Genomic DNA, 18,647 nt, shown 5'->3' with positions numbered 1-18,647 from the left:
AGAATTTTTTTTACCTAAGCTGAAAAACACTATGCAAAGTATCTAAAGTTTTCTTGATTGCTTAATGTATATAATAATGCAATCAAAATCAATACAAAGAGCATTGCTAAAAATTATTGAAGTTAAATGAAAACAAGATTGTACTCAAAATCTGTTAGTTTATTCTTTTAAAATCTAAACTGAATTTGTAGTTAAAATGTAAAACTACAAGAAAAAAGTTGTAAATGGTTTTTGAGTGTAATTTAAAAAAAAAAACTTATGTGCAAAATGAGAAAATATTCTTGAAACAAAAAAAATAAACAAAAATTTTGATACAAATAATGAGAATTTTTTCCAATTAGGATTATTTCAGCAAAACAAATGCTTAGAATATATCGTAGTAAAAAGACAATAAAAAAAAGTAAATGTCACATTATTACATTTCTTTAATAATATTGACTAGGCAGACAAAGAAAAACTGAATGAATTATATTTGAAATTTGATTTTATAATACCAGGTGTCTGAGAATTATCTGAACAACTTTGATATTGAGTAAATAATTTATTTATTAAGATCATAAACGGGTTTTATGAATTTAGAACCATTAAAACTGAAAGTTTTTTTACGTGTGATCAAAGACATTCAATGAGTTTACCATTAGCATGAGTAATTCATGAAATTCTAACTGGTAATCAATTTCATGCCATGTTCATTGTAACATTTCCACATCTATGAGTTCAAATGCATTAACAATCCTTTCTTAAGTTCATCAAAATTCACTGCAAGAGTTTTGTATTACGTTATCCTTGATGAAACCCCATAGGGAAAAATTACATGGAGCTATATCCAGTGATCGAGGTGGCCAAAACATCAGTCCACCACGTCCAGGTCAGTAATTTGGGAATGTGTTGTTCGAGAGATGTATGCACTAATAAACCGCATTGTGGCGGCACTCCATCATGTTAGAATATGATTTCGGGTGTAACTCTTTAAGTTGATGGTAAACAAACCCTTTTCACAAGTCCAGGTAGATATTCGCATTAACTGCTGTTTCCGAAAAGAAAAAAGTTTCAATCACACAATTGTGAAGCAGTCCACATCAAACATTAATTTCTGCACTATTTCTAATATGGTCAACTGTAACATGTGGTTTCTCTAATCCCTATGTTTGAACATTCTGATGTTCACTTTTTCAGACAGTGAAATGTAGCCTCTTCTGAGAACATAATTTTTTAAGGTAGCAATCATCATTTTCAATTCTTTCAATCATTTCCACGGCAAATTCCTTTCTAGCAGTTGTTAATTTATAAGGATGCAGTTTTAATTGTTTCTTCAAAACATTGTGAATGGTAGATTGCAGAAGATTTAACTTCTGCATTGAACCTAACTGCCAAACCTCTAAGTGACAATTGGTGGGAAAACTACACCAATGGTGTAAGAACAATTCGATTTGAACTAAAAAAATTTATGAATCACTTCAAGAAGTTGTTAAAACAACTAAAGAAGCATTTTAAAAAATCAACATCAGAATCCATTCCAACAAAAATCACAAATTTTAACTTGCTGTAATCTATTGTGATTTGGTATGAAGTTTTATTCAAAATCAATATATCAACAACCAAAATCAATCACTATCAATGCTTCCAATGCATCAATGTCATTGGAAAAAAAACAAGACATTTTTGGAACAAAACTATAACCAACAAAAATTTGATTCCATTGTCACACAAGCCCAAGAAATTGCAGATATTGCAAATACATACAGGTATTTTAAATACAATTCTCCTACAGAAAATTTGGGAAGACAGAAAAAAAATAAAAAGATCTTTCAAAGAAATAGAAATTGTAATGGTAGAGGTAAGTACAAATACACAAGAAAGAAGTTTTTGATTTCATTTTTGAAAATACAATAAAAGCTTTTAATATTGTTTTGAGGCTTTTCAAATAGGTATTGAATCATTCAAATTTCTATTTAATATAAGAAAAATTTTACCAATGTCAGATGATGATTTAAAACTATTGTGAAAATTTGGATAGAAAACTGACTGACGGAGTTAAAAAAGATATTTCTGGAGCAGAATTGCATTTTGAATTAAAGTCTTTAGCTTCACGACTTGCCAAGTATATGAGACCAGAAAGATTATTACAGTTCATTTATTGCTAAAATGAATTTTCAATCTTACTGAAATTGCCCATTACTCGGCAAAAGCCGAGAGAAGCTTTTTGAAGCTAAAGCTCATCAGAAATTATTTAACATCCACCATGAGCCAAGAAAGACTAAACAGTCTTGCAACAGTTTCCATCAAAAATAAAATTGGAATGAAAAAAATATTGATGATGTAAGATTAAAATTTTCCCAAATGAAAGCTAGAAAAATAAATTTTTCTAAATGAAATTTACAAAAAATTTATATTAACTTTTAATATTTAGTATAATTTCTTTTTTTTTAACCTCCAGGTCCACCATTAGGTACTGCTTCATAGGATGAGATGAATGATTTGTAGCGTGTGTGAAGATGCCAGGCCTGACCAGGTTTTGAACCCGGGACCTCTGGATGGAAGGCCAAGATGCTAATTTGAACCTGGGACCTCTGGATGAAAGGCCGAGATGCTACCATTCGCGTCACAGAGGCTGGCAGTATATAGTATACCTAGTATTAATTTAGTATTATTTTGTATTACCTACTGTATGGATAAAAAAAAAATTAATATATTTTCCTTAGCACAAAGGTGCTAACTATTTTTTTTCCTAGAGCCGGGCCTGCATGAATGAATACTTGTTCTAGAGGGTGGCTCTAAGTTACAAGAGTTCTAAAATTGCGTTGAACTTGTGTGTCTGATTTTGTTTCAATAAACCACTCCATGCATTGTGCTTCTATCTGTGGATTCATGGTGAGTGATGTGTGCATAGTATGTTTCAATGCTACAAAATTTCATTTCCATATTCTACATAAAAGCTTCAAAGCTTCTGTGGCGAATTAATTCATCAAGAAAAAATTTATTAAAAGTATTTTTTAAAAGTCAAAATATTTCCCCCTTAAATATTTTATGACTATTCTTGTTGTGAACTAAATGTAAATGAATATTGTTCACTGATAATTCACTCCTTGTCTTTTGTGGGAAATGTCTTAGTGTCTCAGTGCATGATCATAATTTTCAAAATTTTTGTAACGAATCTCAGTTGATTGTTCTGAAATAAAGCCTGATATTGAGAAAAGGATTGTTTTACAACAGAAGTCATTTTAGCATATTTTGAAAGAGTTACATCATGAACACTTGTTTTCAAGTGAAAACTTAGACTTATTTTGAATGAAAATTCAAAATAAGTCTAATGAATGCATTCAGCATTCTGAATAATATGGCACAATGAAATTTGTTTGAATCTATTATAACTGATCCAACAACTAGAAGATGTGGCAAAGTTTAACAATGAGAGAGATCTCAATTCTCTGGTAGAGAATTGTGGACGTGTGGTGAATTTCATTCTTGATTACACTGAGCCAGAAATATTTAAACACTCAGTGTCACGATATAATAATAGTCCTGGAAAGAATGGAAATATCATGTTTTGATAAGACACTGCAATATATAATATAGTAATCAAGTGTACACTTGCTAATATACAAACATGCATGTGTATTAGTACTAATACATAAACATATACATGTCATTTAAAATTCTTTTGTTTTGTTATTCCCTATGAACAAGTAATATACTTGTTCATATACTGGGCAAGTAATATACTACAAGCAAAATTTAAGTTTTAACATGAAAAAGTTTAAAAAATATGAACTATTAATAAAAGTTTTCAAAATAGCCATTTTCATTAAAAAAATTACAACTTAAAGATCCTTTCCTTAGTGAAAACACTTTTTAAATATTAAAACCATTTTTGACAACTTTTATTTAAATTATTTTAAAATTACTGACAGAAGATCGTTTCAGAGCTAACTGTGGTTGTGTTAATTCACTGGTAGCACTGCAGGTGTTGTTAACGGTGCTTTTAAAAACACCAATAACTTTAAATAAATATAATTTATTCAAACACAAGTTGAATTGTAATAAATGAATGGTAGTACTCATTTTCAAAAATAATTTTTCAATAATTCTGTTTATTAGTCAAGAGAATTCAGAATAAAAGAGCATATAAAGTAGTTAATAAATATTCACCATAAACATTAATTTTGGCACTGTGAGATACTTGAGCAACAGAATTTTTGGCAGTGCAAGTATATTCACCACCATCTTCCTCTTTCAGAGAAGATATATTAACATGACTAATAACATCATCATGAATTGTAACATACTGTCCAACAAGAAATCTGAAAAGACAAACAAAATATATAAGTAATGCGTCACAACTCATAAATGCTTTCTATTTCAATGATGATTTTCTCAATTAAGATTTAAGTAGCTTTTTGAATCTTTCTTATAAACCACAAATGTTAAAGTATTGAAATTAGAAATCAACACCAAGATACAAAGTTTTATTTATTTATTTTTTTTGCCTTAAATATTAATATTGCTATTATTACTACTGGACTATTTTATTTTAATATTTTATTTCTGATATGCAAGTGAATAAAATTAAGAATCAAGACTGAAGGTGATGAAGGACTGAAAATATCTTTTGGATAATGTTGTTGGAATTGTTTAAAAATTTTATAATATATACAGTATATATCAATATGAATGAATAAAATGTCTAAATGGAATAATAAAGCAGAATTCACTGATAGAGTTTTTTGTTACTTGGATTACCTTCAGTCTTTATTTTTAATAATTAAAACTTAAAACATTTTTTTATGCATTATAAGAGTTATATACTCATACTATCATAGCCTGGTTTGGCAGTATATATAAAGTAATTTAGAGGAAGTCTGAATATCTGACCTGCTAGAATCAGGTACAGGAAAGCCATCAAGTGTCCAAACAAACTGTGGTGGAGGATTACCAGTTGCAACACACTTGAGTGACAAAGGAGGTCCAGGTTGTAGTGTTTGCTCTGAGAACCAGTAAACTAACTCTGGACTTGCATCTAGAAACATAGTAAACGAGAGAAAAAAGTTAATTAAAAAAAATTATGTGTTTTAACTAACATCATCAGTTGGATAAACATTTTCAAATGTCAGATTTAGCATATTAATCAACTAGAAGTGCACACTTTTAGATTTTTACACGAGGAACAGCATGAAAGTATTTATGAACAGTAACAGCAGTTAACATGTTATAATTATCAATACCTTGTTAACTGTTTTACACTTTGAATTGAAATGACAGTTACTATAAAGATTTGCAATTATTCATGAATTGATAATTATTTATGATAGCAGTTTTATTTTGTAGAATTTAATTCAAAAGTATTTCAAAGAAACATGTTCAAATTTAACATGAAATCATATCTGATAATAAACTATTAGATCCAAACTTAATTTTGTTTTTTACAAAAAGTTGGCACAACAACTAAAATAAAAATCATATAATTGCAAATTTTCTAAACATTAAAACTACACAAATAAGTTTTCATTCAATCTATGGATAGGATGTGAAATTCTAAGTATTAAGATTAATTTGATACAGTTGAATGAGTGAATCATATCCTCAACTGTGACTATATATTATCACCGGACTGTTACATTCAGCAATTTTATAAATTAGTGGAGATTTGATTAAACCAGAATTATTTATCTGTTCATAAGAAATAGTGATTCTTATAACAGAATAATCTGTTTCATTTCATAAGATTTTGGCTAGAATGTGTATCAGGAATTGGCATTCTCTGTTTGAAATAGTAATTGTGATAAGGAAATTAGGTTCATAAGTTGGAAGGAATTATGAAATTACAATATGGTGCTTTTGTTTGCTTTTAAAAATAGCAATTGCTATATGATTGAGTAATAAGTATTTGGTATCAACTCAGTCCATAATGTTTGTCACTGAATAACATACAACTGTAAAACAGACCGTACTCCACAGGGTATAAGAAAACGGCCTCATGCCGAATTAGACGAACCACCATGAAGAGGCGGTATGAAAATCAAAAAATGACAAACCAGGCTTAGGAGCCTCTATATCACGTAACCTATAAATGGAAACCACCTGAAAATTCCAGCCACGAAAGTGACCGTTTTCGCAATTAAATTTTGTTAAAACTATAAAAAGCTAGACAACATCCCACACCGTCCCACGAAGAGACCACAATTTCATTTAGTCAATATATTAATTTTATTACTCATATAATTTTTATTTTATTTTTTTCTTCATCAGTACAAGTAATTTTGTCAATATTATATTTTGAATCTATTATCGGGCTTTTTGTAATTTTATTTATGTTATTATTTGGTAAGTTAAATTTAAATGAATTTGCAATTATTAATTTTTCTTCATCTTGAAAAAACAATTTTTGTTAGATTCACTAAATTATCATTTATATTAAATTTATCTTAATTTTTCTGTATATTATCAATATCTGTACAAACTATACTATCTTTATTTATATAATTGTTTATTATTTAATTTATATTATCAATGTTATCTGTTTTCCTCCTACCATTTTTCACTTCTATCAAATCATGTAATTTTTTGGAATTTGTTTTTTTATTTCTTTTTTATATATATTAATGTTAATTTTTATAAAATCATATATATAATTGAACATGATATTACCCAAAATTTTAATAAATTTAAATGTGAATTGTATAATTCAATGTTTATACAATTTCTCTTGAAATATGCATATTTTATTTTCTGCTTTATTCTAAAAACCTTCCACATATGCCTTAGTTTTTATTTATGATTTTATTATATTGAAAACTCTTAATGTTTATTTTTGCATACTTAGGTATAAGATCTAATTCCAAACATTTTTATTGAAGTTTACTGAATTAATAACTACATAATTTTTTGTAAAAATTGTAAAACCTCAAGGACAACTTTGCCTGGTCCATTATAGTCCATTTTTTCTCTGTATGTAAATATCTATATATGCAATATAATATTTCTTCAGCCTCTGCAAAGCACGGAAGTAGAGAAACACTTTTACCTTTACTTTTTTTACTTTATCATAATGTAATATATAAGAATATGTATATATATATATATATGTTTATGTATATGTTTATGTATATGATGTTTTTCATCTTGAAAAACAATTTTTCTTAGATTCACTAAATTATCATTTATATTAAATTTATCTGACTTTTTCTGTATAATATCAATATCTGTACAAACTATACTATCTTTATTTATATCATTTTATATATATATATATATATATATATATACCTAAATAGCAATTCTTTGACACAATAAAATCTAGTCCTATATATTAATCATCTATCATTCCATTTAAATCAGATAAAATATATTAAATTGTACTAGCAATAACACCAATAATACCATTAATATCCGTTCTTTTGTTGATAGAATTATTACATTTGACAATCTATAAAATTTCAAGTATCAACCTCCTAGTACTGTTTACATCATAATCTAAATTTTTAACTTGTTCATAATTAGAACTGTGTTTATTTTGATTATGATGTAAACAATACTATCTAAAGAGTTATAAAATAAAATATTTGTTGTTTATTATACATTAACCAAGAGTAATTTTTTTTTACTTCTAAATCTTAAGAAATTTAATTATTTCTATCATTATCTTTTTTTAGTGGGTTAGTAGATTCATCTGTTTCAACGTTAAATAAACAATAAATTAATTGTCAACATTTCACTGATCTTTCTGTACTGTTTCCAGCAATAAATATGTTCCTGAATTTGATAGTCTAGTTTTCAGTAATTTTAACAGTGTATTTTCCCAACATATTTTTGTTTTATTTAAGACAAAGTAGCTTTTAATTTCCTCTTTATATCATCACTGTTCAAAATTTTTCTCTATTAGTTAAACAAGAAAAAGAGCCTTAATAAATGTCCATTCTTTTGGAATCTCAATCACTTCTGTACATCAGAGTGGCTGTATAATAAATTTTGTTTGTGGATAAACATTGAGTAAATTAAATCGTACAATAGTATTAAAAAAAAAGTAATAAAAATAATTACAAGTTAGGAAGTGGCAGTGGGCATACATTTATACCTCCGAGTTGGAGTTGAGCAGATGCCTGAGCCATATCCCAGTCATTAGAGACAAAACACTGGTACATCCCATGGTCATCTTTTGTTAAAGGAGACACTGATAGTCGTTCAGGATTGCTGAGAATATGAAAACGTGAATCACTAGCGATTGGTCTGCCATCACGATACCATGATACTCTAGTAATTGGTGCTCCTCCTGGTATACACTGAAATGATGCCTCTTTACCAACATCTACTATCTGGTTTAGTGGTTGGATATGAGCACTTAGTGGAGCTGAAAAATGAAAAATTAGGCACATACAACTTTCAGCAACATATAATAAATACAGTAAAATAAAATGTTCAAGTATTTACGTATTTTAAGTCACACATATTCCCCTAGTGGGGCTAAGAAGAATGGAGTTGCTGTTTCATGTGAAAATCCTGTTATGTGTATGAAACAACCAAAAATACAGTGAGTAAGTAAATGTTTTATTCTGTTTAGTACATAAAAGTACACTAATAAATCATATCAGAAATGGGTTGGTGTACTACTCAATTGATAACAAAAGAAGCTTCTCCAGGATTTTCCTGGATGGATCAAGGGAAAATATGCTAAACTTTTATCAGAACATCATAAAATTCATAATTAATTATAAAATAAATAATCAACAGAAGTAATTAAGGTCAATATCCATAATTTAAAATATAAATACATTAAGTAATAATGAATTAAATAAGTCAGGACAGTAAAATAAAATAATTCAAAAATAAATGAAAATTCAAAAGGTGTAAATGAAAATTAATTGAGCACTATTAACATATAAGTTAAAGAGAGCTACAGAAAATTCAGGAGTTTAAAAAAAATTAGAAAAATTAATATAATTTAAAAATCTCTTGCGGGGTAATAGTGTTTATTTTACTACATTATTGGAAGATCTTTTAGATGGGTCAGCAATTTATAAAAGATGGTAACAGAAATCTCTAAGCTGAAGTACTGTATAGGGTTAAATGAAAACAGCTGTCTCATTTGGTTCATTGACTATTTAAACTACTTGCCTATTGAATTTGATATTTGTTGAGTAGTAGTTTACTTTTAGTTCTAGAACCTAGAGTTTAAGAGCCTAAACTCAAAGGCACTGATAAGAAAACAATTCTACCATACACCTGGACATAACTGTTCTGGTTTGGGAACACTTAAAACACATGGATTCATGCTTATGTGAAACAACTCATGTCAAAAAAATTGATTCATACACAAGCCTATGGGTTTTATTACTGATTCATGGGCTGGCCAGTTCAGTTGTAATTACAAGACTACAGTTGTCAATCTACTTAATGGAATGAACTGCACCACTGGTAATATGGCTTTTGTCATGTGTAGTTCAGCTATTTGTTACAGCAGTGGTAATAATAAAATTTGAGGTTGCATTTAACAGGGTTCTTACCCTACATATTTCAGTCATACTTTAACATATTATGATTAGAATCAAAGAAAGAATGCAGAATTATATTATCTATAGTTTCTGTAAGAATTGAAAATAATCAAGATTAAATTTGAAGGTAGAATATTTGATGGTTAAATATTTTAATCTTGTAATATTTTCTGATCATTACGTAATTGAAAATAATCTGATGAGACTACTTCTTCCTATCACGCTGAATAACTTAGTAATGAGCCAGCAAGACAATTTTAAGGGTATCCTGTTCCTGATGACTCAATATTTGTGCAACTTCAAAAATGTGCAAAACTGCTCTACTCTGGGTGGCTTTTGATGTTACAAGTGTATGTAAGTGAACTGTAAAATGGGATTTTATATTTCTTGCAGGAAGGGACTACGACACAGTTTTTACCAGGTGAGATTCAATGAAAGGTTTTATTTGTCAGACGATGATTAGTGTCAGGCTTTGTCTATGAATCCATGTCAAGTTTCTGGATGTGGGAGGGTTGAGTAAGAATGTATGGAAAAATTACATAAATGAATTGCAATAAACAGTGTGTAGGCTATTGTTTATAGAATGTTGCATTAAATGTAGCAATTTCTAGTCTTTTATTTACGATTCAGTCAAAATTTGTGTATTGATTGTCTTAAAGTGCATTGCAGTGAATACTGAATTATAAGCCAATTATCTTTGAAAGGAAAAGATCTTTGCTTATAGTGGATTCTGAAGTCATTACAGCTGTTGTGGTAATGGAAGAGTTGTGCAATTAAATAAGATCAGATTCCCAGAATCTTATCAGAGCTGGGCCCATTACCACTTCCATTTATGAAAGGTGGGACATTCACCAGCCAACATACTGATTTTGAGTAGTGTTAATTGATTATGACGTCTCAATTGCCATCACATATTGAATCTCAACTGGACTGGGGAGTTTCTCAAGCAGTTGCCACTGCACATAGAATTGGGACAGTCACCTTGGATCACTGTCACATCTATATCATTTCCACCTTACTAATTCTCCAGATTTTCAAATGTGTCATGGGGTACAATGGAGGTCTTAAGTTCATATTTTTACTTTCTTAAGCAACAGTTATGGAATCAAATGTGTACAAACTGCCAATTAAATAATTTCCTTCATTCTGTTATGGTAGGTGAAAAAGAATGAAAATGAAAATTTCAATCATTTAATTAAACCATGACTGGAATTACAAGAAATTAGCAATAATAGTTTGAAGTGGAATGGAGTGTATTGAGAGAGTAGCTGCACTGTAGCTGTGATATTAAGTAATTTTTTATATAAAATTAAACATTAGATAATTTATCATACCCGTAACAGTAAGTGTAACTTGCACAGTTTCTTCACCAGCAGAGTTGTTTACCCAGCAAAGATATTTTCCTTTATCATCTAGATGAACTTTTGAAATTTTTAAAAGTCCTGCAGAAAGTAAGGAAATGCGATCTCCTATACTTACGGGTGATAATTGTTCTCTCTCTTCTCTAAACCATCTGTGAAATGTGGTAATACATGCACAATTTTTACATCTGATCTTAGAAGGTAAAAATACACTTAAACATATGAAAATATATATTTTTATTGTTGCTAAAAATGAGCCACTTATTTTCAAATCAATTTCAGAAATCCTTTCCATCTAAAACATCATTTATGATCGTTTTTTATTTATCTTTCACTTAGTTTCAGTTTGTATTAATTTACTTGTACTTAGATATAAAAGTTGTAGAAGTACTACAAATCTTTTCTGTTTTACCACTTCAATTCTAGTTATTCTAATAAAAATATTTTCATTTTATAACAGAAAATAAAATAAATAAAACTATGGTAAGGATAATGTCTTTTACTATTAAAAGTCCAAATTTACTTTATATGGACAAAACATTAAGAATCAGTTTTAAACCTGTTCTAAGCAGTCTTATCAAAACTATAAAAAAATTACCTAAAATTCATAAAATACTTATTTGTGGTTTTTTAAAATATTTATTATGACTATGTAATTTAATCTGTTGATATTTATGCAACTCATTAATTACAAATAACTCAGAAGGAATGCTGAAATATTTTATAAACTCTAGACTAGTGAAAGCTAGCAAGCCTAGTGAAAGCAATTAATAGGCTATAGGCTAGTGAGAGCAATTCATTGAGCAATATGAAAGATTTCATACAATGAAATGCTCGTTTTGAGTGAATCTCTTTCAATGAATGGTTTGATTAAAATGAATCAATGAATTACTTTCACTAGCCTATTTTGAAAGGATTTTTTTGTTTACTTTCTTTAGAACTAATAAGAAAATTTATGACATCCTTCTTAATTTCAATACCATTTTATTCAGTGGCAAGAACGTAACTGATTTTGAGTCCATTGTTTCATCAAGATATACACATTATTAAGCATAAGATGGAGAAATGCAGCAAAATAAATTAACTAATTTAAAAAAAAAATTGAATTTAACATCTTCATTAAGTTTAAATAAATTCTGAACAAAAAATAGATAACATTGTTCTCATTTCATGAATTTATTTTTAAAAAATGCTAAAGATTAAAATAGGAATATACTAAACATTTTACACATTAGAATTTATACATATATATATATATATATATATACACACTTATTTTCTTTCTAAGTCAATATTTATAAGACTTATATTCCTCTGTACGATATATATTGTATTTTTTATAATCAAAAACCAACCTGAACAACCCAAGTACAGAATTACAAAGTAAATGAAATGACAGTGACCTTATTTTTTATTCCAAAACCACTTTTGCAGGATCCCACATCATCAGTTGTATATAAAATATATATTTATACAAAATTACATATCAAACACAACTTTTTTTTTTTAAATTAAAACTAAAAGATAAACATATGAAGTCAATTAAATATAATAACTGATTTATGAAATAGAATTATGAAAAAAAATTATATTTAATAATTATAAAATATAATTGATTTATGCACATAAATCAATGATTGATACATATATATTATAAGATACATATATATATATATATATATATTATATATAATTGATACATATCAATCATATATTTGATATATAATTTTGTATAAATTTATCTTTTATATAGAACTAATGATGTGGGATCCTGCGAAAGTGCTTTTGGTATAAAAAAAATAAGGTAAATGTCATTTCATTTACTTTGTAATTCTGTACTTGGGTTGTTCAAGTTGGTTTTTGATTATAAAAATTACAATATATTGGTACAGAGGAATATTGGTCTTATAAGTATTGACTTTAGAAAATCATTATGAATGCCGACCAGACAAAGTTATCATTTAGAAACTTCAAAATATAATAGACTTAATAACTTTTAATAAAATGTGTTTTAAATTAAACATCATCCCTAAATATGCTCGGATAAAGATAAAGAATTCCCAATTTAATAAATGTATAACAAAAACTAAAGGTTTTGCAGAAAGATTTAGAATGAAGCAGGAAATCAAACTTGCATATTATAAAAGAAATTTAATAGATATAAAGTTATATAATATACATCTCCAGTTAGTACTGGTCTTGGGAGTAGTAATGTTTGATTACATATTTAATTTAATCAAGACTAACATTGAAATTCTTAAAAATAAACTTAATGAATACAAACATGTTAAAATCAATAACTTGATAAACACTAGAAATAATAGTTATAATTACAGGGGTTTGGATGATTATAAATTACAGAAAGACATTGTAACAAATGATGCTCATAATGATTTACAATTCAAAGATGTACACGTAATTTCAAAATTATTTAATAGTAATTGTCTTGATTTGATTAATTTTACTAATGTTAACCTTGATGATAAGGAAAAGTTTATCATTAAATTTAATTTGAATGATGGTGATAAGAAAAATGTTATTAAAAATATAGTAATTGATTCTGAAATAAGTAATAATAGTATTAATAAGTATTAAAGTACAAAGAACAATTATGTAACAACATTAGTAGTAAAATACATAAAATTAAAAGTAAAAATTTGAATTGAAAACCATTTTCCAAAAATATTAATAAAAAAGTAATTTACCCATTAAAAAATTAAATTAAATAGGAATAATTACATTGTCTTAAAATCGGATAAAACAACCTGTCATTACTTATACCAAAAAATATAATATGATGAAACAGTATGTTAGAAAATAATTTCCAAGAAATAAATGACCCACTAATAAATTTCTAAAAGTACTAAAAGTTTAATAAAAAAATACCATACAATTTTTAGTTATAAAAATATCTTAAAAATCATTCTAGATTATACCCGTTTGAACCAAGTGCACCAAAATTAGACGGACTCCCAAAAATACATAAACCTGGCATACCTATGCGATCTTTAATTGATTTCACAACTGTTCCATCGTATATTATATCAAAAACAATAGATAAAATACTTAGGATAAAAATGAATTTGAATTATAAATACAATATAAAAAATAGATTTGAAATAGTAAATAAATTAATTAAAAGATTTAACAACTGGAGAAAAAATTGGGATTATAAGTTATGATATTAGTAATATGTATTCTAGAGCATACCCATAGATAAAGTAGTTCAAATAATAAAAAACAAATTAATATACAATATTGAAGACCCATTGGTTATTGATAATATTATTACTATTGTTAGAAATGTTTGCCAACAAAATTACTTTAAACTTAATGATAAATATTATATTCAGGAAAACCAATGGGTTTTTCATTATCAGCTATCATGTCCGAAATTTATTTACAGGATTTTGAAGATAAAATTATTTATGGGATTATTCATACACATGATATCCTATTATGGACTAGTATGTTGATGATGTTTTTGTAGTTTATAATCCCATTATACACAATGAACATTTAATAATTTTGAATAAAATTAATTCATATTACAATAGTTTGGAATTTACTTTTGAAATTGACATAAATAGAGAAATAAATTTTCTAGATGTCAGTACCAAAATTAACAAAAATAATCTATTTATAATGTCAGTATGTAGGAACCCATGACCAATAAAACCAAAATACATAGAAATTCAAATCATCTGTGGTCACACAAAATCAGTACGTATACACACATGGTTATTAGAGCAATTATTTATACACAATATAATAAAAATAAAAGTAAATTAAACAAAGAAGTAGATATTATAAAACAAATTGCTAAACATAATGATTCTTTAATTGATAATATATACAAAAAACAAAATTCAAAAATTAATAAAACTACAACTCTTACACCTACAAAAGATACACAAAAAATTAATAACATATATTTAAAATACTTATACACTGATAATATTGTCGAAAATATAACTAATATTTATGATAAAAGTAAATTTAAACCGGCATACAAGACAAACAATCATATAATAAAATATTTAAAAAATAACAATCACATTGACTTATATAATTCATGTGGAATTTATAAAATAAAGTATAATGATTGCGACATATATACATAGGTAAAACTAATAGATCTTTTAAAACTAGATTTTTAGAACACATTAGAAATGATAAAAATGGTAAATTGGGTTTATCTCGTGTTGGTGGCCACCTTATATATAACAAAGATACTGTATTTGATATTCAAACAAATTTGGAAATAGTAGAAATCAAAAAATTTAATTTAAATAATAATGGTAAAAGTTTGGATATTTTGGATAGATTTTATATTTATTAACACAAAAGAATTTTCAACTTGATCAACTTTCAGACAAAATATGAAGATGATACTTTTATAAAAGTGGCAACAGATGGCAGAACATTTTTAGATAAAAATAGATATAATCATAATGTATATAAATAATTTAATTCAAATCCTATCAGTAATGTAACATTGGCTGGCCAGGTTACATAGTATAAATTTTCTGTATTTTAGTTTAAATTTTTAATTATATCATATTTACATATATGTAGTTATTATATTTAACTGACATCATATTTTTTTGTATATATTTTAATTTTAATTTAAAAAAAAAATTATGTATGATATGTATTTTTGTATATATTTTTTATATATAACTGATGATGCGGGATCCTGCGAAAGTGCTTTTGGAATAAAAAATAGGTAAATGTCATTTCATTTACTTTGTAATTCTGTACTTGAATTGTTTAAGTTAGTTTTTGATTATAATATATATATATATATATATGTATGAAATTGAATAATATGTTATGGGGTGAAGTATGAAGTATCTAGCTACAGGTTGGCTTTAACTTTAAAAATGATAATTTTTCTTAAAAACAAAAATAATAGCTTAACCAGAAAACAAATCTAAGTGCCTGTTGCACTTCATTTACTGTAAATATATGTCAATGCTGAATATATACTTTGATTATATCATCAATTTAAATTAATGATATCATTTCAATTAATGGTATCGCCAAAAGTAGACCATACGTCCCCACTTTTGAACAGGGTTATCAATTCTCTCTTTATTCAGTTAAGTCTGCATGATTTAAGAATTTAACAGGTAAAGAGATTACACAAACCAATAATGTAATTTCTCTTTATAGAGGTAATGAACTATGTCACACATAATGTAAAGGCCAAAATTTGTTTTCAGTCATGATTATGGTCGAAGCTTCTTTTGTTTTGTTGGTTAGCATGAAGTAATATAGTTTAAAGCCTTTAAAATATTTTTAAATGCAACTCGCTTCCTAGATGCATGACCCTACCCAAATCTAGGTTGTCCAATCCTAAGGCAGAACCTTTATTTGAAATAGAAAAGGCCATGTATGTTACTAATGCCAAAATAAAAATTTGATTAAAAGTTCTTTTCTTATCATTAAGTCCCTTGATGCACTTCTTTATTCTGGAATATTTTATCAGGTTATTTGTTACAACCTACTTCCTAAATTTAATTAATTAATTAATTTAATTTATGTATCCTAATCGTTGGTTTCTCTTTTACACAGTTTGTACTTTCTTTCTATGGTTTCTAATTACTACATTAATTAGTCCAGAGTGCATCAAGGTTTGAACCCTAAATCCTCTCATAAGAATTTGTATCCAACTAAGTTTATTAGAAAAGGTTTTTAAAAATATTTAAACTTTTATTCTTTATGGCAGTGAAACAACACCTGTAAAGTCGGAATAAGAAGAAATGTAGATTTTTTAAAATGTGGTATTATGTTACAAATGAATACTGAAAATTAAATTTTAAATGTGAAATAAGAAGTCTTAAGACATACTGGAGAGAAAAGAATGCTGTGGTTGACAAAACATTTTTACTGCATAAATCTCTCCTTCTAGTGCAAACCTACCTTTAACATCTTCCTTTCATTGCTCATCTTTGTGATTTTACTTTTGAAATAATAAAATTTTTTGAGTTCTGTTGTATAAAGTTATTACATCTTAATATTTAATTTGCCATTATTTTCAATTTAAAGTTTCCCCCTACAATTTTTCTCATTTTAGTTTCAATTAAACAAACAATGTCATCACTGAATTTTATTATCATTATTTTTTCTCCTTTGATTTCTAGATAGTTACTTTGCAGACAAATTTGTCTTTAAACTTGTTATTGCCTCATTTATATACAAGTTGAAATCTAATGGGGATAGACCTTGGGGATAGATCTAATGGGGATATTCCTTGTTTTGTCTTTTTCTACATAGAAGCCTACATATTTGCCTATATTTTTAGAAGCCTATATTTTTGGTCTTGTATTCTAATCACAGCTGCATGGTTGTTTTTTTTTAAATTAAAGGTTATACAATTTTCAACAGATTATATAAAGTTTTATTCATAAATGGTGAAGTGATTATTAAATACCTGTTAAAATGCAATGGTATTTTTTCTTACCTATATGTTGGAATAGGATATCCCTGAGCTACACAAGGTAACGTTACATCATCACCCATCTTTACTTGTTTTCTACTATGTTTTTCTACAGTAATTCTTGGTTGAACACTTCCTTTTGGTTCTGAAACAAATAACTGATTAATTAAAATGAACTGATAATATGAATTTAACATGTTAATATAAAGGAAGTTAGGCACATTAACTCTGAATTATACTTTTACTAAGGTTGCACTATAAAAATTAATTTTTATTAGGTAGACTGCAAAAATTAAGCAGTTATTTAACAAAGAGTATCTGATTAAAAATATCTGTTTCTATTTGTTAATGAACTCATTCTGAAACAAATTTAAAGTGAATCAACCAATTATTAGATTTTGTTGAAAAGTTAGATTGTTACTAATGGTTACCAAAATCTAGCTTGTTATAATAAACAGACCACTGAAAATTATGTTAGTTTTTTTAATCTAAAACTAAATTATTCTTAAGATTAATGAATACTATACATGTGACATGGATATAAGAATGAGAAATGAGTTGTTCTATAATTTTTGTCCGGGAAGTAAGAAAATTTTTCATATTGATAAGTTTTGAAGATGGTTTTTAGGATATATCGCGTCTTGGCCTTTCATCTGGAAGTCCTGGGTTTGAATTCCGGTAAGGCATGGCATTTTTTGTACACTACAAAAGTCAACTACAAAAGTTTACTTTATATTGAAAATTTAACATGTAATTCTGTCATGTACTTATTACATAAAATATATGAGTTCAGTACTATCATCTTATTTCTTTATTCATCTATTTAACAACTTCAGATACAAGGAAGGATTAATGACAGTCTTTTACAATAATGTAAACAGGAATAATATGGTTGAATGTGTAAGAATCAATTCTTTTTTGTTCCAGATGAACTAGGCTACATACATTTTTCTAAAAATAACATACTTAGAATTTTCTTACTAAATATTAAACCAGTTATTATTTGGAGTTGCTGCATATTCTCAGATGCAAATTATATTCTTTGACTGTTATAAAACAAATGCATAAAAACTATAAACTGTAATTTACTTTTTAAAATAAATTTTAAGTACCACCGATTTTTATGTTTGTTAACTAATGATTTACTGTGATAATAAATGTCAACATGCAGTGAAACTGCAAATGAGATTATTTAACACCATAATTTATAGAAACTTTCAAATGAGACATCTTATGGTTAATTTATACTTTTTTATTTCCAGGATGTTATTCCCTGATAAGCTTCTTGTGTTAAGGAATGATCAGGTTGTAAGTTGCCTCTCAGGATGCAGTTAACTGTTTTATCTAGGGAGTTAT

The 18,647-nt window shown here is 26.9% G+C and overlaps 1 protein-coding gene across 1 annotated transcript in view; it reads right to left on the bottom strand.

The window, feature by feature from the left end:
• Dscam4 (Down syndrome cell adhesion molecule 4) overlaps positions 1-18,647 on the bottom strand; it is a 123,873-nt gene that overhangs the window by 79,131 nt on the left and 26,095 nt on the right. Inside the window, exons 6-10 of the mRNA XM_075359200.1 lie at positions 17,316-17,436; positions 10,820-10,998; positions 8,072-8,344; positions 4,873-5,017; positions 4,150-4,301 (exon numbers count right to left, since the gene is read on the bottom strand). Coding sequence (XP_075215315.1) covers positions 4,150-4,301; positions 4,873-5,017; positions 8,072-8,344; positions 10,820-10,998; positions 17,316-17,436 — 870 coding nt within the window. The remainder of the gene's footprint in view (positions 1-4,149; positions 4,302-4,872; positions 5,018-8,071; positions 8,345-10,819; positions 10,999-17,315; positions 17,437-18,647) is intronic.

This window comes from Lycorma delicatula, chromosome 3 (assembly GCF_047948215.1).
Source record: "Lycorma delicatula isolate Av1 chromosome 3, ASM4794821v1, whole genome shotgun sequence".
NCBI classification, from domain to species: Eukaryota; Metazoa; Arthropoda; class Insecta; order Hemiptera; family Fulgoridae; genus Lycorma; species Lycorma delicatula.
The sequence above is the reverse complement of the archived record's forward strand: the minus strand, read 5'-3'. Positions and strand labels throughout refer to the sequence as shown.